Below are 23706 nucleotides of genomic sequence, written 5' to 3'. Positions count from 1 at the left end.
ATGTCCGATGTTTCGTTGTATTTTTATATTCTGTTGGAAGCCACCCAGAGTGACTGGGGCAACCCAGTCAGATAGGTAGGGCATAAGTAATAAATTACCATTCAATTTTTCCTGCTCAAAAGTCACTTGGAAAAGTGTGTGCTGCAGCAAAAAATGGCACTGCCTCATTTTTAAAGTGCTGCCAAAAGAGTCTAGGGCCAGAGTGGGGGGGGGGGGACAAGATAGCTTTCCATACTCTGAAGCCTGCTGCGTTTAGGTGCCTGTACTGATTCTGTTCTGGCCCTGGCTTTGCATCTGATGTGCCCCCGGAAATCCTTCTCGAGCTGTAAATAAACACATTTAAAACACACACACACACACACACACACAAATATGCCATCACTTTTTTGGGTGGAGCTCTTTTCCTCCCACAGGAAACCAGCTTCATATGCAAAAGCTGCCCTGAAATTCTCACTGTCTGGGGGTGGGTGGGGAGCCCTGGCAGTCGGGCTTTGCTTTCATGATCTCGGAAGCCTAAAGAGGGTTTTGAAGGGGCAGTGCAGGGGGAGCTTAAAGAGGATCAGTGGATCAGACAAGGTTGGCTGCAAGGAGGCTCAGATGATGCTTGGCTAAGCCGGGATCAGCTTGGGGGTGAGGATGGGAGGAACAGGGTTGGCTGCTATTGGATTAGCTGTAGAAGGAAGATTAGATTGTTTGGGGGGGGGGAACGGGAAATAAGGGTTTGCAGCAGATGGAGGGGGAAGAGACTGCAGTTCTGCAAAAGTAACCAGCCCTTGCTCAGGGTAGCAGCGGAAGGGAGCAATGCCTGACTTTCCAGCAGATCCCTAAAACTACCGGATCTTGAGAGAAGTCTTGGAAAACTTCTGGATCTGGTCTTCCAGCACATATGTCCCTTTTTACACCTAAAGCAAAACATGAATGAAAGATGCAGCATTCTCCTGGTGCAAGCTTTCAGCTGATAATTTCTGAAAGCAGTGGCGTCATGGTGGTGAGGTCCTGGGTGTCGTGGATATGGAGGATCTGCCGCGTATTTTCGACTTTCAGCGTCCTCAGCTCTGTCAGCAACAAGAGAAGTTTGGCATAGAGGAACCTGGAGAAGTGGAAGGGAGAAGGAGGCAGCCATCAGTCCTTGCCATTCCTGATGTTTGATGCTCTCTATTACACACACCAAATTGGCTCCTTGCCTGAGCACCACTTAGGGCCCCATCAGCACCACACATTCAAGTTACGCTGCTTTAAGCAGCTACGGCTTCCCAGTGTGGTGTAGTGGCTAAGAGCGGTAGACTCGTAATCTGGTGAACCGGGTTCGCGTCTCCGCTCCTCCACACGCAACTGCTGGGTGACCTTGGGCTAGTCACACTTCTCTGAAGTCTCTCAGCCACACTCACCTCACAGAGTGTTTATTGTGGGGGTGGAAGGGAAAGGAGAATGTGAGGCGCTTTGAGACTCCTTCAGGTACTGATAAAGCGAGATATCAAATCCAAACTCCTCCTCCTCTTCCCCCCTGAATCACCCTGGGAACTGTAACTTGCTAAGGGCGCTGAGAGTTGTTCAGGAGACCTCCTTGCAGAGCTACAGTTCCCAGAGGGATTTAACAATATCCATTCCTCTTCCCAGGGAATTCTGGGAATTGTAGCTCTGTGAGGGGAACAGGGGGTCTCCTAACAATTCTCAGCACCCTTAATAAACCACAGTTCCCAAGATTCATTGGGGAAAGCGAAGGTTGCTTAAGGGATCTTAAAAGACTAAGGCCCCCATCCGCACTGTATGTTTAAAGCAGTATCATACCACTTTAAGAGGTCAGGGCTTCCTCCAAAGAATCCTGGGAAATGTAGTTTGTGCTGAGCAGCGGTGCCAACTTGAATAAAATATGGGGAGGGGCCCAGGTAAGCCCCGCCCCACATAATCACAGAATGTGATGCACACACAGTATTTGAATGGCAACACCCACCAACTTTGGGTGGGCGACCCCTTCAAATGTTTTATGGGGGGTGTGGCGAAGGGACCTCGGCCCCTAGGAGTTGGCTGCTATGGTGCTGAGAGTTGTTTGGGGACCCCTATTCCTCTCACTTAGAGCTACAGTTCCCAGAGTCTCCTGGGAAGAGGGATCGATTGGTAAACCACTCTTGGAATTGCAACACAAACACGCACACAGCACAAACCTTCGTTTTGCCCATTGTGAAGCATGATAACTAGGGGCTGGGACGTTGGGTTTGTGAGAGAGTGGAGAAGCAGTAACTGTTGGGACAGGTCAGAAAATACATAACAGAAATGTTCTGTGAAAAACTGACCACAGCAGAACACCTATGGCAATCCTAAAAAAACAGGGAGTGTGGTCAGTTGCATACTGGTTGCACGAAAACAATCGCATTTGCAAAATAAAGAGGCCATCTGGAAGCCCCCAAGCAACATCTGGACGGCCACAGGTTCCCCACCCCTTGTAGAGAGCGCCCCCCACCCATCCACCCACCCACCCGCACAAAGCACTTTCCCTGCTCACCTCCCTTCGGGCAGAGCATGTCGCTGGTCAATGTAGTTTTTTAAGGTTAGAGCGATTTTCTCTTGGGTCTGGTCAATCACCTCTCGCTGCGTGACGTCCACGTGGTCTGCAAAGTCGCAGGCTTGGGCAGTGAGAGACAAGGCAGAGAAGAAATGGGGCAAAGGGCGCAGAACTCCCCTCTTGCCCAAAGGGAACACTGGCAAAAAAAAAAAAACCCACCCACCCAAATGGGTTGCTACTTAGTGCATGCTCAGAGGCACATAGGAAAAACATCCCCCTCTTGAGGAAGATATACTCTGCATGCACCCAGAGGCCCTTGTCTGGAAATGCCGGACTTCTTGAAATAAAGAACGAGGTTGACATACTGTGCTGTGAGATACACACACACAAGCAAACAGCACTTTACCCAAGCTTTCTCTGCATCCCTTTTGAGATTCAGTTAATCACGGGAATAATAGATACAGGCCACTGCCCATTTACGAATGGGGTTATATTACGAGGCACCACATGTTTAACTGAAATTACGAAATTGGGGAAGCCTGCAAACACCACCATCCCAACCTCCTCGCTCAAACTCCCAACTCTCCACGGGACTCAACGGTCAGTGCAAAGGCTCATGGGATTGCACTTGCTAAGCGCCTTTTTTGCCCTTTCCTGGGCTCGGTTTTTTGCCATTTTAAAAGTCATTTCCAGGTTTGGCGCAACGCCCGTGCGGTCACACACCAACGGGACATGCATCGACTGGCTGTTGCCTGTATAATACTGCGATTAACAAAAAACATTTATTTATTTTTAATCACAGATATATAAGAACACCTGCATTTTTTATTTCACCTCTCCTTCCAACGAGCTCTAGGTGGCTATACGGTTCTATCTCTGTGCTGTCCTCTGAACAACCCTGTGAGGTGGGCCATGCTGAGAGGCTGCGACTAGGTCAGCCGGTGAGCTTCCTGGCTGAGTGGGGATTTGAACCCTGGTCTGCCAGGTCTTAGCCCAACGCTCTAACCGAGCAGGTGTGGGGACCTCCTGCCTTTCAGAAAGGGTGGCGATGGTGCAATCTGGCGCTACTGGGATGCGGAGGACTTACCCGGGTAGAACAACACCAGGGCTTGGAGCAGAACGTACTCAGCCTCGTGCAGCCTCAGCTTCTTCAAGCTGATGTGGAACTTTAGCAGTGGCTCCAGGTAGACCTGCTGGAATCCAGCTGGAGGAGAAGACAGGGCGGTTGATAAAGTGGGCCTCTGTGTATTGTGGGCCTGTGGTGCTTATGGCATGTAGTGTAGTGCAGGGGTCAGCAACCTTTTCCAGCCGTGGGCCGGTCCACCGTTAGGGTTGCCAGGTCTGCTTCCCAAAAATGGCGGACAAGTGGGGGGGGTGTTAAATTAAATTAAATTATATATTTTCTTACAAACATTTTAACACGTATTAAAATACCATTTCATCATAAAGCTTTTGAATAAAAAAAATGTCCACTATTTTGTGGGAAAAAATAGTGGACATAATGTGAAAAAAGTGGACTGTCCACTCAAATAGTGGACACCTGGCAACCCTATCCATCGTCCCTCAGACCATGTGGTGGGCCGGGCTATATTTGGTGTGGGTGGGTGGGGGATGAACGAATTCCTGTGCCCCACAAATAACCCAGAGATGCATTTTAAATAAAAGGACACATTCTACTCATGTAAAAACATGCCGATTCCCAGACCGTTCGCGGGCTGGATTGAGAAGGCGATTGGGCCACAACCGGCCCACGGGCCTTAGGTTGCCTACTCCGGGTGTAGTGGAACAATTTGCCCACAGAAGGAACCAATCTGAGGTCACACAGGACTGGCCCCTCCAGGATCCTCTGCTGTGCTAAATACTCCCTCTGACCGCAGGAGGGAGCATTCACACAACGTAATCCAATTATGGGTCTCTTGCTAGATTGATTGTATGAACCCCATGAGCAAAATTGGTTCCAGAAGGCGGACAGGTCAGGACTAGCAAGGGGTGAAAGAACCCAGGAAAGAATCCAGTGCCCTAACAGGGCTCGTTTTCCCACTTGGCATCATTTGCCTCAGAAAACAGGAGCGGATTATTATTATTATTATTATTATTATTATTATTATTATTATTATTATTATTTCTAGACCGCCCTTCATCAGAGGATCGCAAGGTAGTTTGCCATATAAAAGCACAAAAATGCATAACATAATAACAAACAAAAAACAATAGCTCATGTGAATTCTCCATGAATTCATGTACCCACACTGCTGCTTCCAGGGTAATCTCTCTAACCCTGCCCAGGAAGCATAATCACAGCAGCCATAAATTGTGCTGCATGCATTTTGTTTGATAGGAATGCTAACAACTGGATTGTACAGACTGAATACTAAATTTATGAAAGTACTAGTGCCTGGAAACAAAAACTGCAAAACAAGACAGCTTTCCTTTGTACAGTTAGCAAAGAGGCTAGGAAATTGATATTCGGAAGTTTTGTGGGAGTTTTAAAATGCTAATGGGCTGGGCCAGTCGTGGCCCACAGTGGCAGCCAGAGCCGTCTCATCCATTGGGGCTGGTGGCGCGGCGCACCAGGGCGCAATGGCCTGGAGGGCGCCTCCGCCCTCCAGCCCCGCTGGCAGCGCCTGCCGGCAGCGCCCTCTGACTCCCGGCAAGGGAGCTGGCCGGCCACGCCACGCCCTCTGGCTGCCCAGCAGAGCACAGGAGCTCTGCGCACCCTTCCAGCGCTTCCGGGACGGGAGGCGAGGGCAGCCGGCTCGCGCTCCCGCGCGCAGCCGGATGGCGCGGCGCAGCCGGGCAGCTCGCGCTCTGCGCGCAGCCGCCCGCCCGCCCGATGCACCGCGAGCTGCCCAGCCACGCCGCGCCGTCCAGCTGCGCGCGGAGCGCGAGCTGCCCGGCTGCGCGCGGGGGCGCGAGCCGGCCGCCCTCTCCTCCCATCCCGGAAGCGCTGGAAGGGCGCGCAGAGCCCCGCGCCGCTCCAGCGCCACGCCCCTCATCCCCCGCTCGCCCACCCCCCTCCCAAGGGGCGGTAAGCGCGGGAGGGAGGCGGCGGAGAGGCGGCATGGCGGGGGCGCCGGAGGGATAGCCGCGCCAGGGCGGCAGATCCCCTTAAGACGGCTCTGGTGGCAGCCACCAACTTAGATGTTTTTACAAAACAATTGAACATATTCATGGAGGAAGAAGCTATCAGTGTCTACAAGACATGATGACGGTGTCCTGTCTCTACTCTTGGAAGGTGGCATGCCTCAGGATACCAACTGAGGGAAACCACAAGTGAAGAAAGTGCTTTTCCACTCAGATCTCATTTGTGGGCTTTCATTAGGGATCCGGTTGGCCACTGTGAGATCAGGATGCTAGACAAGATGGACCACGGCCCTAATCCAGCAGGGCGCTCTTATAGGTGAGCCTGAGAGAGCCCTTGGATGGTGTCCTGCTTCCAGTCACATGGCAGCTGCGGGACTATCTAGACTTCCTGTGACTTACTCAGGGCACCATCTTGGATGGTGTAGCAGTGCTGGCCGCATTCCCAAGCTTTGGTCTCCTCATTGAAGACTGTGTTGAACCGGATCTGACAGATCTCCAGGGTGGCGCCTTTGAGGAGTGAGATTTGATCATCGATTGGCAAACTTCTGGTTGGGGGAGAGAGAAAAAATATGTTAAGCGGTAAGACGGGCTCAAAGTTTCGGAACCAATCGTTAGCCTTGAGGTGGGAAGCTTGTGACCCACTAGATCAGGGGTCAGCAACCTTTTTCAGCCGCGTGCCAGTCCACCGTCCCTCAGACCATGTGTTGGGCTGGACTATATTTTTTCGGGGGAAATGAACAAATTCCTATGCCCCACAAATAACCCAGAGATGCATTTTAAATAAAAGCACACATTCTACTCATGTAAAAACGCGCTGATTCCCGGACCATCCGTGGGCCGGATTGAGAAGGCGATTGGGCCACATCTGGCCCGCGGGCCTTAGGTTGCCTACCCCTGCTCTAGATGTTGTTAAACTATTACTCCATCACCCTTGACTTAGAGATTGGTTCATCTGTCAGTTCTGGTTTCTCTCAGCTTCTTGTCTTTCCAACATCCTCCACATTTCCACATCAGTATTGCAAATTTATTTAAATAATAATAATAATAACAGTGCAAACTTCTCCTAATATAAACATTTGTATGCCATTTTGCCTCATATACATAATTTTGCAGAGCATTTTTCCCTAACAGAATGCATTTTTGCTTGTTGCGTTCACTATTTTTTTTTTAATGCTCGATTTAGTAAACCTTTAAAGTCAACCTTTTCGTTCATGTGACTTGGCGAAAGAACTGTGTTGCAAAACTTGGAGAAGTGCAAATTTCAAAGGCCAGCTGCGTTTTGGTCTGCAGACTGTTTTGGAAAGTTCTAATCGCAGAATTGTAGAGTTGGAAGGGACCTCGAGGGTCATCTAAGTCCAACCCCCTGCCATGCAGGAATCTCAGCGAAAGCATCCAGGACAGATGACCATCCAACCTCTGCTCAAGAACCTCCAAGGAAGGAGAGCCCACCACTTCTTGAGGGAGTCCATTCCACTGGCAAACAAGCAGCTCTTCCTGTCAGAAAGTTCTTCCTGATATAGTGGTACCTCGAGTTACAAATGCCTCAGGTTACAAACGCTTCAGGTTACAAACTCCGCTGACCTGGAAGAGTTACCTCGAGTTGAGAACTCTGCCCCAGGATGAGAACGGAAATTGTGTGCTGGCCCCATTAGCGAAAGCACGCCTCTAGTTAAGAACAGTTTGAGGTTAAGAACGGACCTCCGGAACGAATTAAGTTCGTAACTAGAGGTACCACTGAATTTAGTTGGAATCTACCTTTCTTGTGACTTGGACTGAGCATGTGCTCAGAGGCACCCTGTTCACAGAGCGGCTATTTTGCACCTGGTTCTGGTTGGCAGGTCTCAGTTCTAGATGGAAGCAAGAAGGCAGGGCAGGTGGGGACCATAGCTGTCAACTTTTCCCTTTTCTTGCAAGGAATCCTATTCGGAATAAGGGAATTTCCCTTAAAAGGGGGGGGGGGGAGTTGACAGCTATGGTAGGGACTGGCTGAGGATGGTGGGAGAATTGTTATTATTTTATTATTTATTAAATCGTCCAAGGATCACAGGGTGGTTTACAATATGAAAACACAAAAATACATATCACAGTAGCAAACAAACACACACACACCAGTATTTTGTTGTTTGTTATAAATCCCCCTGTATCCATTATTTAAGCCATCAATCACTGGCTGCTGAGCTGTAAACAACCCCTTTCCCCTCCTCCAAGACAGGGGATGCTCTCCAGTAACTGATCCTTAGAAAGGTAAAGGGAGCCCTGAAACATTAGGTCCAGTCATGTCCGACTCTGGGGTTGTGGCGCTCATCTCGCATTACTGGCCGAGGGAGCCGGCGTACAGCTTCCGGGTCATGTGGCCAGCATGACTAAGCCGCTTCTGGCGAACCGGAGCAGCGCACGGAAACGCCGTTTACCTTCCCACCGGAGCGGTACCTATTTATCTACTTGCACTTTTGACGTGCTTTCAAACTGCTAAGTGGGCAGGAGCTGGGACCGAGCAACGGGAGCTCACCCCATCGCGGGGATTCGAACCACCGACCTTCTGATCAGCAAGCCCTAGGCTCTGTGGTCAAGTCTTTTAAAATCAGTTCCATAATTAATTGATAATTAGTTTTAGATTAATTTCATTGTCTTACAGTGGAGGTGGCTGCCTTAAACACACTCTTTCGGCATTCATCACCCGTGAGTTATCAGCAGGCAATAAGGGACAGAGGTAACCTCTGGGTGACTGGTTTATTGCGCACCCACCCTGATCTGTTTGCACAACCTTCCCGGAGAGTTCAGACAACATTGCGTCAAGCAATTGCCTCCCCACACTTTCCAGCATGTTCCCGCAATGCTTTTTCTTATAGCAAAAAAGGGAAGGGGGGGTTGGGGGGGAAGGAAGCAGGTCTGATGCACGGGAGCGACTTTAATCATATGACCTAAATATGTCCGCATGTGATTGAATCTCCCACACGAAAATAGCAACAGTGTGGAAGCTTCCTTAATTTAGTTCAGAGTTCCCCATTAGTAGTCACATATTGACTCCCAGAGGACGATAGGACTTTGCAGGGGGTGAATAAAGACTCTTTTATTCACAGTGAGGTACTCACCTGAAAGACGGTATGGCCTTGGCAAACTGGATCACTTGCTGGATCATGAAGGTGCTGATGTCGGCAAAGAGCGGCAAGAGGTTGAACACATCGGGGAGGACCTCCTCCGGAAAGCTCTCCATGTGTTCTTGAGGACTGTAGGGGCACATGGGAGGGACGGCAGCATCCTGGGGGCTCTGAGATCTCTGGCTGTGGATGTAGAGACGCACCGCTGGCTGGAGGGGAGACGCTGGTTAGGGGGGGCTCACAATAAATTTCCTTTTGTTGAACCCCAAGACCATCTCAGCTTTCTTTCTTTCTTTCTTTCTTTCTTTCTTTCTTTCTTTCTTTCTTTCTTTCTTTCTTTCTCCCACCAACTTCTGATCCTAAGCATCTAGTCCTCATGAGAAATGCCTGGAAATTGGTCAAGCGGGCCTGTAAGGCAGCCATTCGCCTGATCAGTCGCAGTGAGTTATGGATCATTATTTGTTTATTTGTTTAATGCCTGGCTGGGTTGCCCCCACCGCCCTGGGCAGCTTCCAACAATTATGAAACCACAGTCAAACATCAAAACCTCCCTATACAGGGCTGCCTTCAGGTGTCTTCTAAAAGTTGTGTAGTTCTTTATCTCCTTGACATCTGATGGGAGGGCGTTCCACAGGGCGGGTGCCACTACCAAGAAGGCCCTCTGCTTGGCTCCCTGTAACTTCATTTCTCACGGTGAGGAAACCGCCAGAAGGCCCTTGGAGCTGGACCTCAGGGGCTGAACTATGGGGGTGGAGACGCTCCTTCAGATATACTGGGCTGTTTTAAGGCTTTAAAGGTCAGCACAAACACTTTGAATTGTGCTCGGAAGCAGGGGCGTACCCAGGATCAAAACTAGGGGGGGGGCAAGCCATGGTCGTTCAGGTTGTGACATTTCAGCAAAGAAAGGCGAATGAAACCAAAATTTTAGGAAAATTATATATAATTATAGCAGTGCTTTATTACGGTAGTTATTACGATTATTTGCTTGAATTTTTTTTATTTTTTTAATTCTAGTTACATGTCTTATACCAGGGGTGGCCAACTCCCAAGAGGCTGTGATATACCCCCGTTTTTTGGGGTTCAGCTCAAAGTTGTTGACCTTTTTTGGGGATGAGGAATGCCCCGTTTTTTAGGGGTTCAGTTCGTTTATAGATTACTGACCACATTATGTAAACAGCAAACAAAAACAGCATCAAAAAACAGAAAAACTTTCCCCCCCCAAACAGAAAGCCCCCAAATGGCTGAACAACTCAGTTTCCCAGGATCCTCAGCCCTCGCAAAGGAACTACTCACCATGCAAGGGAACTCAGTTTCCGAAGCTCCCTTGCAACGGCCAAGTGTCGGCCAAGAGCTCAATTGTTATTGAGATTTTGGGAGGGGGAGAAAGACCAGTAGTTGAGCTTTTTTAGGAGAGCTTTTTTTTTCCTTTTAGGCTGCCGATAACCATTTAATTTTTATTATTTTTTGCTTCTGGGGAGGCAGCTGCCCCCTTGCCCCCCCCAGGTACGCCCATGCTCAGAAGCATACTAGGAGCCAATGTAGATATTTTAGGACCGGTGCGATATATTCTTTCCAGCAACATCTGCAGAGCATCGTGTAGGTCTCTCCTGGTCCATGAATCAATTCAGGGATGAGGGACCCCTCTCTAGAAGATGCTGAGCTCCAGTTCCCATCACCCTTGACCATTGGCCAAGCTGGCTGGGAGCTGGAGTCCAACAGCAGCACCTGGGGGGGGCACAGGGTGTTCCTCCCCCTTCATTCCTGAAATAAACCATCTGGAACTCCTGCAAAGCTCACCTGGTAGTGGTTGAACTGAGAGAAGCTGGAGTCAAAGGTTTTCTTGTGGGCTTCGGTGAGTATCTCAATCAGCTGTTCCTGCTCCGCTGTGAGGCCGCTTTCCTCAGGTGGCTCCACTGGGGCCGGACTCTGTTCTTGGTGCTTCTTTTGCTGCCTCAGCGCACGCCTCATATGCAAAGCTTCCTCTGACATTATCACTGTGTCAGAAACGAAAAAGAAGCAGTGCTCAAAGGAGAAGCTTGTGCAGATCCAAGCTGAGTGTCGACCTTGGGCAGGGAACTACCAGGGACCTGATAAACCAAAGGCCCCACCAATAAGGGTGGGTAGTATAGGGGTGAGGGAGGGATTTGATTCACGTCTCCTCTGAAGCCGAATCTTTCCAATCTACACTTTCCGAACGGACCATAACACAGCCATCCTACGAAATTCACACTTCCCTGAATTTTACTATGCGGGTTGTCAACCAAAAAAACCCCCCAGATCTATTAGGCGAAAGGAGGCATGAACATATTGGTAAAAACGGCACATGCACAAAAGCATTATGTTAGGGGGAATTGCTTGCAAAGATGTGTATGTTAAGCAAAACTCCATATAAATATGTGCTCGTTGGGTCACATTTGCACTAAAATGCTGGTGAATATTCACGAGAATTTATTTTTTTTAAACAGAATTTATTGACATTTTCACAAAATAACACAAACCCAACCCCCACACCTACAAATATCAAAACAAATACAAATACACATAATGTCAGGATTCTTCTTCTTATCTGTATACCTTACTAAAAAAAAAATTCTAGTTCCAAATCTTGACGTTTGACTTCCCCCGCCTGTACACCTTCGGTTTTAAAACAATACACTATTTCCTTAACAACTTTTCTCTATAAAAATTTAGCATTACTTAAAAAAAAAAGGAAAAAACACCTTTATCTTAATCTTTGCATTATAACCTAAAACTTAACCAAATATTCTTACAGCTAGACTTATTTCTTCTATCATTTATCATGCTGCTTTTAACTTAGATTCAATATCTCCTTACTTATTTAAAATAAACTTATAATTAACAGACTTCACACTCCGATTTCGGAAACCATGGCAGACCATCTATGTTATACTTTAATTGATTCAGCCCACTCCCCTTTTGTCCATTATCTTCTCCTGTCTTTCACCAGAACCGGATCTCCTATTGTATTCTTCTGAGTGTCCACAGATCCTGATTGCAACCACAACAAACCCTGCATCGAGCTCCAAGATGTTCGCCCTCTCCAATCTGAGTTTCTCCGTGTCTTTGTACCATACTTCTTCTTCTTGTAGAAATCTTAATTCTATGTCCCTCGACCCCGAGCTGCCACCTCGAAGTCTGGATATTAAAAATCTTTCCGTTCCAGGGTTACTGCCACCCCCTGAACTCGGCCCCTGTTCCAGACGGATTTGCTCAGCCATCTCAAACCATCCTTGCAGCACATCTTCCAACTCTTTGCAAAAGTCTGTTTCCATTGAATAAAACTTTCGAAAAGCCTCCTCTGTGGAAAACAAATTCTTTCCATTTATAATCGCACTCAAGGCTCTTAGTTTTCGATCAAGCAGTTCCAGTTGAAAGACAGTAAGCTTTTCCTCCTCCTCCCAGTCCTTCAGTGCCAGCATAAATGCAAAGTCCAGCATCTTCGGGGGGAGGTGGGTATCAGATTGCATTTCCTGTCTTTTCCTTCCTTTGTCTGAATTTTTTCCTACGCAAGTCCGAAACGTCGCCATTTCTTCCAATGCCGGAGTATAAAGACCAAAACTTCAGATGGAGATATTTTTTCCTCAGTTAACCCCCAAAAGGAGATCTCAACAGACTCAGCTTTCAAATTCCAAGTACTTTCAATTGATTGTTGTAGCAGCAGTCACTTAAAGAGTTAATTTCTTTCACCACCCGAAGGGAGAGAGGCGGGCTGCCTTTCTTCTCTTAATCCCAGAGCTTTCCCGGAATACAAAGAGTCAGTCAATTACTCACAGCTTCTGGTTTCTTAGCAACTCCTTAATGATAGGTAGAACAGAGACGCTCATCACGGACTTTGCCGCCGCATGTAAACATCCCGGTTGGGGCATTTCCCCTAAGGCCCGGCTCCGTGGTCCCTTCACCCCCACTCCCCCTTTACAGGGGGTGCGGGGGAAGGGTTCGGAGCGCAATGGGCACAGCCGGGGAGCCCAGGGCACGGGACGCTCTTCCCGTGCCCCAACTGGAGCCCGCTATGCGGTAGCGGAGCTCCTAACCCCCGGGATGAACTGGGTGCCTCGCAGCCGAAGCAACCCACGACCATCCATGATTGCGCCAGCCGCCGGAAGTCGAATATTCACGAGAATTTAAACAAACAAACCCCACAAATTGCTGCAAAATGTGGCAAACTGATTTTAAAATGGGAAAGATGAGAAAACAGAGAGAATCGGAATGAACTGACCCTTCCATCCCTGAGTGAGTGGGATGCGTTTGGTTTCTCTCAGTTTCTCATTTTCCCAGTCTCAAGTACAGTTCTCCACATTTCCACAGCAATGTGTGGATATTTTTTCAAGTCCTCAGGAAAATTCATCAGCATTTCATTTTAGCACAAATTTCTCCTAACAGATACGTTTATATGGATTTTCCCCCTATATACTTTTTTGCAAAGTTCCCTAGTAAAATGCATTCCTATACACACTTTAGGGACTACTCCAATAGCTTCCAATGATTAAATGTGTAAATATGTAGTCTGGGAGCGTTCCAAGGGCCAGACAGAGAGCCATGGAGGGCCACAATTTGCCCCTGGCCGGTGGTTCCCTACCCCAGCTCCTAACCATGGCGCCATGCCGACTCTGTTATTACACACTCTCCATTATTATTATTATTACACATTCCATGGCTAAATTGTAGCTCTTGAAACCAGCTTCTAACCCCCATGGGCTTTGCCACTGTCCAAATTAAGCCCTGTTGCATCATCCCTAGGCTTGGGGGGTCATCTGCCTGTGACAGGCAGGGCACAACACTGTCAGAAAGGTTTTGCCGCTGCATCGGCCTCTTTGCAACGCTGCTTTCCTTCCTTCCTTCCTTCTTTTTTTTCTTCCCCCGCTGTCAGTGTCCAGCTTGCTTAAGATTCTGCAGAGAGAAACCCCAATTGATTTGCAACACTCCTTCCCCCCCCCCCCGGCCGCCCTTCTCGATTCACTTTACACGGGTGCCTCTCGCTAGAAGCTCCTTAATGGAATTCTGCAGAGAAGGTCAGGTGCGATTCGAAGCTGTTTGCGGGCAGATCGAGGCGCTATTTCTTTTCTTTTCTTAAACAACAACAACAACAACAACGTGTGTGTGCCCACGGCTACATCACAGTCCGACTGCAGCACGGAACACCCTCTTGTGTAAGGAGACTGCAATGCATCACCCTCTGACAGTCTCTCGCACAGCGCTGATGCTCCTCTCTCTCCTTCCTCTCTCCACAAAGCCCCGGGGTGGTGTGCAGCAGGATTCACCCTGGACCAAATTATTGTCTGCCCACACACACACCTCACCCCACCCCACTGCCCCCATCAGATTAATCTGTGCTCAGGCAGAGGCCCGTTTTGTGTGTGTGTGTGTTTTTTAATTGGTTTGGCTCTGCTGCCAGCCTGCTCTGAGAGCGAGATCTCTCTCTCCCACCCCCCTTTTAAAGTGTCTCGCTTCTGCAGCTGGAGGAGGGAAATGACTCTATTCTTGCTCCTCTCCGGCATTTCTTTTAATGAAATCTGACCCTTTGGGCCAGTCGATGCAGAGGAAAAGCTGGCTGGGCGGCCTCAAATCCACCCAGCTTTCCAGCGCAGTGTATCGTTCCCTGGAGAGAGGATGCGGATTTGCTGACAGCCTCCTCCTCCTCCTCCTCCTCCTCCTCCTCCTCCTCCTCCTCCTCCTCCCCTCCCTCTCCGCACAACCCTACAGCTGTTTCCAATCCTTCTTTACTGAGGATGGCTTTGCAGAAGCAAACAAGCTGAAGGCTTCTTCTCCTCCTCAGGATGACTCCGACAGATCCTTTGAGAGTGCCCGTCTCCTGCTGTTTACGTGTGTGTGTGTGTGTGTGTGTGTGTGTGTGTGTGTGAATGTTGTTGCTATCATTATAGAGCTGGGGAAACTTTTCCAAAAGGACCACCAAAATACTCAACAAGGGGCTGCAGAAACTCCCGTGTGACAACAATTGGGGACTTTTGGGTTTCAAGAAAAGGCAAGGAAGAGAAGACATGACAGGGTGTGTGTGTGAAACAAGGCTTGGTGTGTGTGGGGGGGGAATGGACAGAGAGGTCTCTCTCATAATATTAAAACTTGGGGACAACCTATGAAGCCCAAATAGAACCTATGAAGCACAGTGGAACCTTGGTTCTCGAATGGCTTAGTTAACAAACAAATTGGCTCCCCGATGCCACAAAACTGGAAGTAAGTGTTCCGGTTTTCTAACATTTTTCGGAAGCCGAACATCCGACGCAGCTTCCACTTGAATGCAGGAAGTTAGTTCCTGCAACCAATTGGAAGCCGCAGCTTGGTTTTCGAACGTTTCGGAACTCGAAAAGGACTTCCGGAACGGATTGCATTCGAGAACCAAGGTAGTTCTTTGCACAGTGCAGAGCCAAACTGTGGTAGCTGCTCCCGCAAGAGGAAGCGATGGCCACTAGGTTGGCCAGCTTTAAAAACAGCTGGAAACAGCTTTAAAAGCAGAACATTGACGACGACAACTAAGGATTAGTTTTTCAACTATACAAAATGAACCCCTAAGGCCAGAGACCTTTCCATCCTCCTGGAAAAGCCTATCAAAACAAACATGCCTTCAGCTTTTTCCTGTAAGTGCAGATAATGGTCTGCCTGTCATATCTCTATATGGGATAAAGGTAAAGGGACCCCTGACCGTTAGGTCCAGTTGTGTCCGACTCTGGGGTTGCGGCGCTCATCTGGCGTTACTGGCCGAGGGAGCTGGCGTACAGCTTCCGGGTCACGTGGCCAGCATGACTAAGCCGCTTCTGGTGAACCAGAGCAGCGCACGGAAACGCCGTTTACCTTCCCGCTGGAGTGGTACCTATTTATCTACTTGCACTTTTGACGTGCTTTCGAACTGGTAGGTGGGCAGGAGCAGGGACCAAGCAACGGGAGCTCACCCCGTCGCAGGGATTCGAACCGCCGACCTTCTGATCAGCAAGCCCTAGGCCGGGGGTCAGCAACCTGCGGCTCCGGAGCCGCATGCGGCTCTTTTACACGGCTGCCGCGGCTCCTGGACTCCGGGGCGGATACGCCCGCCCACTTCTCCAGCTGGCAGCGACCGCCCTCCAGCTGGCCGGCGGCCCGCCCTCCGGAGGCTGAGGGCGCTGCTCAGGGGCGTACCCAGGATCACCTGGCCTTGAACAGCGGGGCAGCAGGGCTCGGAGGCGGTGGGGACGCAGTAGAGGTGGCGCAGCTCAGCCGAGGGCTCTGGCAGGGAGCGCACGCTCCTTCGGGAAGAGATGGAGCTGGGCGAGCGGGAGGGGGAACTTTGAAGACCCCGCCTCCGCCTCCGAAGCAGGCGCCCATGGGAGAGGCTGCCCCCGAGCCTGCCTGGTGGAACCAACCCTGCCCAGCTCCGGGAGTCTTCCTAGCGTGGGAGGCGGCCTTGGGGCGGACAGGGGAGCTCCGGGGTCGGCGGGTATGTGGGACCCCGCAGCATCCAGAGGCAGCTGGGAGACGGGACGGATGGGGGCAGGAAGGGGGCCTTCAGACGCGTCCCTGCACGGGCACTGGAGGCCAGGACTCCTCGGCTGGGTCATGGGACCGCGGGGGAGGGCTGGCCGCGGTTCCTCTCAGAAGGCTGCTTGCTGCTGCGTCGAGGCGACGACGAGGTAGGCAGCTGCGGGCTGGGCCAGGGGCAGCGGGTGGCGGGCGAGGGGGGAAGCCCTCTTTTTAAAAATGGTCGAGGAAGCGGCGCCTGTTTCCCTGCCGCTGCCTCCTTCGCTCCTGGTTCCGCTCGCAGCCTCAGACCGCGCTCTTGCGGGCGCGCGTCTCTCTCCGCCCCGGAGCAAGGCCGGGACGTTTTGCAGTTTTTCCTCTGTCCTGAGTGTGTGTTAGGGGAGCCTTGACAAAGCACCTGTTGGCGTGGAAGAGAGGAGTCCTAACTTGGATCTGTGTTCATGTGCAAAATCTATCGCCATTGTCATTAAGGGGGCAGGGAACTCCCCTAAAAAGGTTTGAACACTACGAACTACTACAGCCACCTGTATGCAAGTCAGAATAAACATCACAGGCTTCTCTGGTGCAATTCTGTGCTTTATTTAGCAAGAGAGGAGGTTGGAAGAGGTGAACATAGCCTCTGGTCTGGAATATTAAGGGTAAAAGACACTAAGATTATTGTAAAAGCCAGCAGTCTTCAATAAGACATGGGACAAACATTTAACACAAGTGTGCAGTTGAGGACTCTTTTTTTATAAAAAACAACAACAACAACAAATCAAATATTTGTATGCTGTTGCAACCCACCTTGGATCAGGCTGTGACCTGGTAGTGGTCCCCAGGGTGGATAAAAATGAATGATTTTTTTTTTATAAAAAAAAAACGGATTTTTTTTATTTAAATCAGATTTTTTAAAATTTAAATCGGATTTTTAAAAATAAAATGCAGTGTTATATTTGTTTTAAATGTCGCAATGGTTTTGCGGCTCCCAGTTTGTTTTTTCCCTTCGGAAACGGGTCCAAGTGGCTCTTTTGGTCTTAAAGGTTGCAGACCCCTGCCCTAGGCTCTGTGGTTTAACCCACAGTGCCACCCGTAATAGGAGTTTAAAGAACCCCACAAGCCAGGGCATGAGGGCAGAAGCCATCTAGCCTGTTTCTAAATATATGGAGGATGGGTATCACAAATGGGATATGGTAGGAAGATTCAAATCCACCACAGCTAAACTTGTTTAGGCCATAGGATGTAATTAGGATTGGGTGAATGTGTCAATTTCAGTTTCTCTCTGTTTCTCGTTTTTCCAATCTTAAGTTCGGTTCCCCAGAGTTCCATATCAGTTTGAAATTATTATTATTATTATTATTATTATTATTATTATTATTACTCAGAATCCTCATGAAAATTCATTAGCATTTAGTGCAAAATTTAGCCTAAAATACACATTCTGTGCAACCCAGTTAGATGGGTGGAATATACTGTAAATAATTAAATTACTATTACAGTCTTTTTTCAAAGCATATTTCTTCACACACACACACACACACACACACTTTTGCATATTAATTTCACTAATATATGCATTTATACGCACACTTTCCCTTAACACATAGTGATGCAAAATTAAGAGAAGCGCAGATTTCTAAAGATGGCTCTGTTCCACACTCCCTAGTGTTTTTAGAAGGTGCAAATGACACAGGTTTGCCTCTAAAAGCAATCTGAAGCAAATTTCTGCCTCATCCCTGGATGTAAGGCAGGGAGTTGGCCTCTGTACCATCGGCCATTTTTAGAATTCAATCAATTCTAATGTTTTTTCTCATTATGCAGCCAAAGGAGTGAAGGAATGGCAAGAGGGGCTGTCGGTGTCCAAAGATGCGACGGGGCAGCCATATGTATTTTTTCTCTCTGTGTGTGTGTCAGCCCCACAGGCAGCTGCTCAGCGCCACTCTCTTGCCTCAGAAGACCTTACTGGGAGAACCTAAGAACATAAGCTTGTGGATTGCTCTCCCCAAGGAGTCACGCCAGGCGCCATCTTTATCTATTTTTAGATAAAGGCAAAGCCTTTTCTCTTTACCCAGGCTTTTGGCCTTTCATTTGAAGGGGGGGCACTGTGGCTGCTTTTAATGGGGCTGTTAGTCCTGCCTTTTATCTGTATAGCCGTGTTATTGGGGGTTTTACTCGGTTGTTCTGAATCCATTTTAATGTATGTCACTTTGCGTCAGTCTGTGGGGAAAGTGACTTAAATTAATAAGATTAGGAGTAGTAACAGTCCATCTGCAGGATCAGGCCAAAGGCCTATATAGTCCAGGATCCTTTTCTCACAGTGGCCAAACAGGTGCAGATGGGAGCTGTTGCCTAGCAACCTCCAACAGGGAAAGCCTGGCCTCCACAAGGACCTGAGTGAGGCCCAGCTGCTACCGGTAAGTATCAGTCCTTTGCCTCAGAGGATCTCAATGGGAGTTTTGTTTTTGATTTTGCCTTGCACGCAAAAGCATCCTAGGGACATCGCTTTATTTCTTTTCCTGATACTAGTCTTGAATGTGATTTTTTTTAAAAAGAAAATTGTGATAATCTGCTATAAGCCACTTTAAGAGCCCCTATAAAACAGGGTAGAAGTTTTCTGAATGTGTAAATAAATAAATAAAACCTAGTTGCATACCCTCCAACATTTCTCTGATGAAAATAGGGGTGTCCCGTTCCATCATGATAATTTTACTATTTATACCCCACACATCTTACTGGGTTGCCCCAGCCACTCTGGGCAGCTTCCAACATACATAAAAAACATAATAAAACATAAAAAAACCTTCCCTATGCAGGATTGCCTTCAGACGGCTCTGGGGTCAGATAACTCCATACCCTCCAACATTTCTGCAATGGAAATAGGGACATCCCAAGGAAAAGTGGGACATTCCAGGATCAAATCAGAAACCAGGATGGTTTCTGCACTGAAAAGGTTGAAAAGGTTCTGCATTGCCTGGTACAGTGGTGCCTCGCAAGATGAAATTAATTCGTTCCGCGAGTCGCTTCGTCTTGTGAGAATGTCGTCTTGTGAAGCGTGGCTTGCATTGAAACGGCTGTGCAGGGGGGAAAACCCGCAAAACGTTTTCGTCTTGCAAAAAATGGCCATAGAAAAAGTTGTCTTGCGAGTCACCACTGCGATCGCAAAACCCTTTCGTCTATCGGGTTTTTCGTTTCGCGAGGCATCCGTCTTGCGAGGTACCACTGTACAGTAATTTGCCTGTCAGGGACTGGACAGAGGAGGAGGAGGAATGGCGGAGACTGCCTCCCCATCCTGACCCTTCCAGGGAGGAGGAAGAGGAAGACAGTATAGATTTATAACAGGGGTTTGAGGGAGGTCACAGCTCAGAGGCAGATGAGGGGAAAAGTTGGGAAATAATGGGAGAGGAGGAGCAGGCAGAGCCGGAACAGCAGCTGGCTGACACATTGTCACTTGAAAGCATTCCAGACCCTCCATCTCCCAGAACCCGGCGAGCCTTTAAAGTAGGAGAGCAAAAAGCTCAAAGACAGAGGGTACTTAGCGGCACCCGTAAAAGTGACGAATGAGGAAGTGGGAGAGACGGGGTGGGGTGGAGATTCACTCGGGACAACACCATTATCCAAGAGGCTGGGTTCTATAGCCTCTCTCTGCAAAGTTTGAAATAAAAAAGGACCGTAATAAACTTTTCCTTGCCTTTATACTTTCCACTGACATTGCCTGGCCAAAACCAAGCAAGGAAGAACCCTGGCCAGCCACACTTACTGTCTTTCCTCATGCCCACGACGAGGCATTTCTGGTAGCGACACGCCTGGCACTGCCGCCTCTTGGCCTTGGTGATGGTGCAGCTGCGGGTGAAGGGGCAGGTGAACTGGATGCCCTTGATGACGGTCCGCCTGCAAGACAAGGGGGGCGGGAACGGAAATTGCCTCACAGTCACAGCGCCACATTTCTCTGACTTCTGCAGCCGCCTGATGTGTATAAAAATGCGTAGACTAAAGTGTGCCTATAAATGCCGCATGTTGGTGACGACTGCACACAAAAACGTCTCTCTAATGTCTCTCTAAGCCAGTGTTTTTCAACCTTTTTTGGGCAAAGGCACACTTGTTCCATGAAAAAAATCACGAGGCACACCACCATTAGAAAATGTAATTTTTTTTAACTCTGTGCCTATATTGACTATATATAAAGTAATTTTTCAATTTTTCCCACGGCACACAACGCAACATGGTTGAAAAACACTGCTCTAAGCACACTAACCTCAGTCGCGAAAAGGTGGGGGGGGGACCCAAACACTGAGTCTTTGCATGCAGGGAAGATGCCCCCTGGATCATTTTCAGAAATGGGGTTACAGAAGCAGTGCTGTCAAGTATCCCGTTTTCCCCGGGATTCTCCCTTATTTCAAGCAGTTTCCTGCTGCTCTCCCTTATTTTTTATTTCCCTTAAATTTCCCGTTTTTAATGGAAGCAGCTCCTCCCCTGCTGGCCAGGGACTGGGTGGGAAGACCTTGCCTACTTGGAGAGAAAAGCCTCAGCCCTCAAAGCAAGTGGGAGCCATTTCCCGTGCTTACAGGGGGGTGCATTCCTCCCCCTGCATCAGCCCCTAGCCGTTGCCACCAAGCCCCTCAGCCGGCCAATAGGGTTAGCTGGTGGGCGGAGCCTGGCTGCCTTTGAGCAGCTGCTGCTTCCTGTCCTGTTTCGATGGGATCAGACAAGAAGACGATGGGGCTCCATTGCGCGGAGCACATGGCTGCCCTCCTCTATGCTCCGCTCCGAGCCTGAGCCCGCTTGGAGTTTACATTGCTGCTCCGCCCACTTTTGCTTCTGGCCCCGCCCACCACTGACATGTGACTGTCCCCGGGATAGGTGAGACTGCTGATCCCTTGTTTTCAAATCCAAAACTTGACAGCTATGTACAGAAGTGGGAGGAGGAGTGGAAACGGAGACGGGGGAACTGTACCGAAAGAAACCCTTGCAGCCTTCGCAGGTCATGACATGGAAATGGTAGCCTGTGGCGCGGTCCCCGCAAACGGCGCACGTTTTCTCCTCCCCGTCGAGGTCTGTGTCGCTGCGGCTGGAGGCCGTGGTGGCTGGGCTGCCTCCGCTGCAGCTGCTCTCACCGTCGGAGGGGCACTGCGCGGCAACCCCACGCGCCGAGGCCATGTGAGCTGCGGTCCTGGTGATGATGTGAAGGGAGGAAAATCGGTGGCAGGCAGGCCCACCGGCCTATGACACATCAGTGCCTGAGACTGAAATTCCAAACAAGCCTATCCCACATTTCACTAAGGTTTGAGAGGGTTTGCCCTGGGCAAAGCGTCCTCTACTGAAGCCCACCTTCTGTCAATGGGTCTGCGGACCATTTTAATTTCCCATAATGCCCTGTGGGACATTAAAATGGTGGCTAGACTAGCCCATCCAGTTCTGCTCAGAGTGCCATGCAGTGGTTTGGTTTTTTACAAAAGGTGGGCTCTGATGTCCCATTCCATAATGATAATCTTACTATTTATACCCCACACATATTATTGGGTTGCCCCAGCCACTCTGGGCAGCTTCCAACCTATATAAAAACAATAAAACATAAAACATAAAAAACTTCCCTATGCAGGATTGCCTTCAGACGGCTCGGGAGTCGGATAACTCCATACCTTCCAACATTTCTGTAGTGAAAATAGAGGCATCCTAAGGAAAAGTGGGACATTCTGGGATCAAATCAGAAACTGGGATGGCTTCTCCAAATCAGGGACGTCCCTAGAAAATAGGGACACTTGGGGGGTTTTCCCCAGTTGATGCCAGTTGCTGAGGCTGGCCCTGCATACAATCCAGCTGCCCCTGTTTTTTGGCCGGATGTGGCCAACTCTGAATTCTTGAATGCGTGTCTCTATTCGTCAAACACGGCTCTGCAGTGTTCGGGCTCCATAAAAGAACTGGCATTGTCTTAAATTTGTCAATTTGGCCGTATCTACACCATACATTTTTAGGGGATGCGGGTGGCGCTGTGGGTTAAACCACAGAGCCTAGGGCTTGCCGATCGGCGGTTCGAATCCCCGCAACAGGGTGAGTTCCCATTGCTTGGTCCCAGCTCCTGCCAACCTAGCAGTTTGAAAGCACGTCAAAGTGCAAGTAGATAAATAGGTACCGCTCCAGCGGGAAGGTAAACGGTGTTTTCATGCGCTGCTCTGGTTCGCCAGAAGCAGCTTAGTCATGCTGGCCAAATGACCCGGAAGCTGTATGCCGGCTCCCTCGGCCAGTAAAGCGAGATGAGCGCCGCAACCCCAGAGTCGTCCGCGACCGGACCTAATGGTCAGGGGTCCCTTTTCCTTTACCTTTACACCATACATTTAAAGCACAACCACTCCACTTCTAAAATCCATGTTCTGTGACTTAATCCCAAAGAAACCTAGGAACTGTAGTTCGTTAAGGGTGCTCTCCTACTTCAAAGCAAGTAAAGGGGAATTACCGGAGTTCAAGGAGACATCGCAGCCAGGCGAAAACACTACGGAGGTTGTGGAGCAGGGCAGGTGAGGGGTGTGGCCTCAGGAAGAGGGGGTGTGGCCTGGGGGTTGTTCCGAGGGTCAGGGAGAGAAGCTTAGCAGGGGACATATAAGCCTCTCAGGCCTGAAGTGCCCCATCCTTGCTGCAAGCAGCGGCCATAAAAGTGGGAATGGAGTGACACCTCTTTGGGGCAGCTGGGGGATGGTGGCTGCCCCAAGAACCTACAGTGCCTTATGAATCTGCATTAAGGCACCTTGAGTTTACCACCTGTGCGAATGTCACATCCAGCTCCTTCCAAGCGCCTGCGCCTTTGGGTGTAGATAAAAGGGCAGCCGTTACGCAACCTGGAAAGGAAAGAGAACGGGGGAGGGGGGAGAGAGAGAGAGAGAGAAGGAAAGGAAAGGTCAAGAGAAGAAAGCAACTCTCTCCTGAGTGTCTGGCTCTGCGGCTGGAGGAGATAAACAAAGAGCTGTGAAGAAGAAAGCAATAAAAAGACAAACCCCGTTTGCGGTCCTGGTTCATTCTGCCCATTCTTCCCCACTTTTGGTATATACCTGTTGTGTACTGAGAAAGGGGGGCTTTGGGGAGAAGCAGCTTTTCCTGACCTCTGAACTTTCCTAGGTCCTCTCTCCCCCTGTCCTGCTCTTCTTCCTCACCATGCCTTCCCCCACTCTTCCAAAGCCACCCCCCCAAAAGAAAATCCACCCCATAAAGCTGGGCTTACCGGTTGAGTTTCCAGCAGCGTGTGTGTTTGTGAGTGGGTGCAAACAAGGGGGGGCAGCTGGGAGGGTGGAGGGTGACGGTCTCCCCACAGGGCTGCCACTCGGTGCCGGACTTCTTGTTTGTCACCCCACTGGCGTTTGTGTCTCCGGGGGAGAGAGAGCAAAGGATCTGCATTGTGATAAGGCTACGTTGAAATTTGTACTTTGGCCTCGAGGGCATGAAGGATTTGGCAGGCACAGCTGGCGTCTGCAGGGCGGAGGCAAGAAAAGCCAGGGGGGGGCACAAGGTGAGGTGAGGGAGGTTAGGAACCAATACGGAAAGAGAGGGAACAAAAAAAAAAAAGAGGGCTGGGTG

At 49.5% G+C, this 23706-nt stretch overlaps 1 protein-coding gene across 3 annotated transcripts; it reads right to left on the bottom strand.

The window, feature by feature from the left end:
- Nucleotides 1-7: 7 nt before the first annotated feature.
- Nucleotides 8-23486, bottom strand: NR1I3 (nuclear receptor subfamily 1 group I member 3). Of its 3 annotated transcripts, none has more exons than XM_033174954.1 (10): nucleotides 23354-23486; nucleotides 22883-22973; nucleotides 21098-21313; nucleotides 19904-20034; nucleotides 10480-10676; nucleotides 8677-8891; nucleotides 5984-6129; nucleotides 3588-3704; nucleotides 2501-2621; nucleotides 8-1090 (listed from the first exon to the last, which is right to left on the bottom strand). In XM_033174954.1, the coding sequence occupies exons 3-10, from the start codon at nucleotides 21298-21300 to the stop codon at nucleotides 952-954; spliced, it is 1269 nt and encodes a 422-aa protein (XP_033030845.1). In that variant the 5' UTR covers nucleotides 21301-21313; nucleotides 22883-22973; nucleotides 23354-23486; the 3' UTR covers nucleotides 8-951. The 3 variants fall into 3 exon arrangements, with proteins under 3 accessions (XP_033030845.1, XP_033030847.1, XP_033030846.1); XM_033174956.1 differs by having other exon boundaries at nucleotides 2501-2606; XM_033174955.1 differs by having other exon boundaries at nucleotides 22897-22973.
- Between the last annotated feature and the right edge of the window lie 220 nt (nucleotides 23487-23706).

The sequence above is a fragment of the Lacerta agilis genome, chromosome 17 (genome assembly GCF_009819535.1).
Source record: "Lacerta agilis isolate rLacAgi1 chromosome 17, rLacAgi1.pri, whole genome shotgun sequence".
Taxonomy (NCBI): domain Eukaryota; kingdom Metazoa; phylum Chordata; class Lepidosauria; order Squamata; family Lacertidae; genus Lacerta; species Lacerta agilis.
The sequence above is the reverse complement of the archived record's forward strand: the minus strand, read 5'-3'. Positions and strand labels throughout refer to the sequence as shown.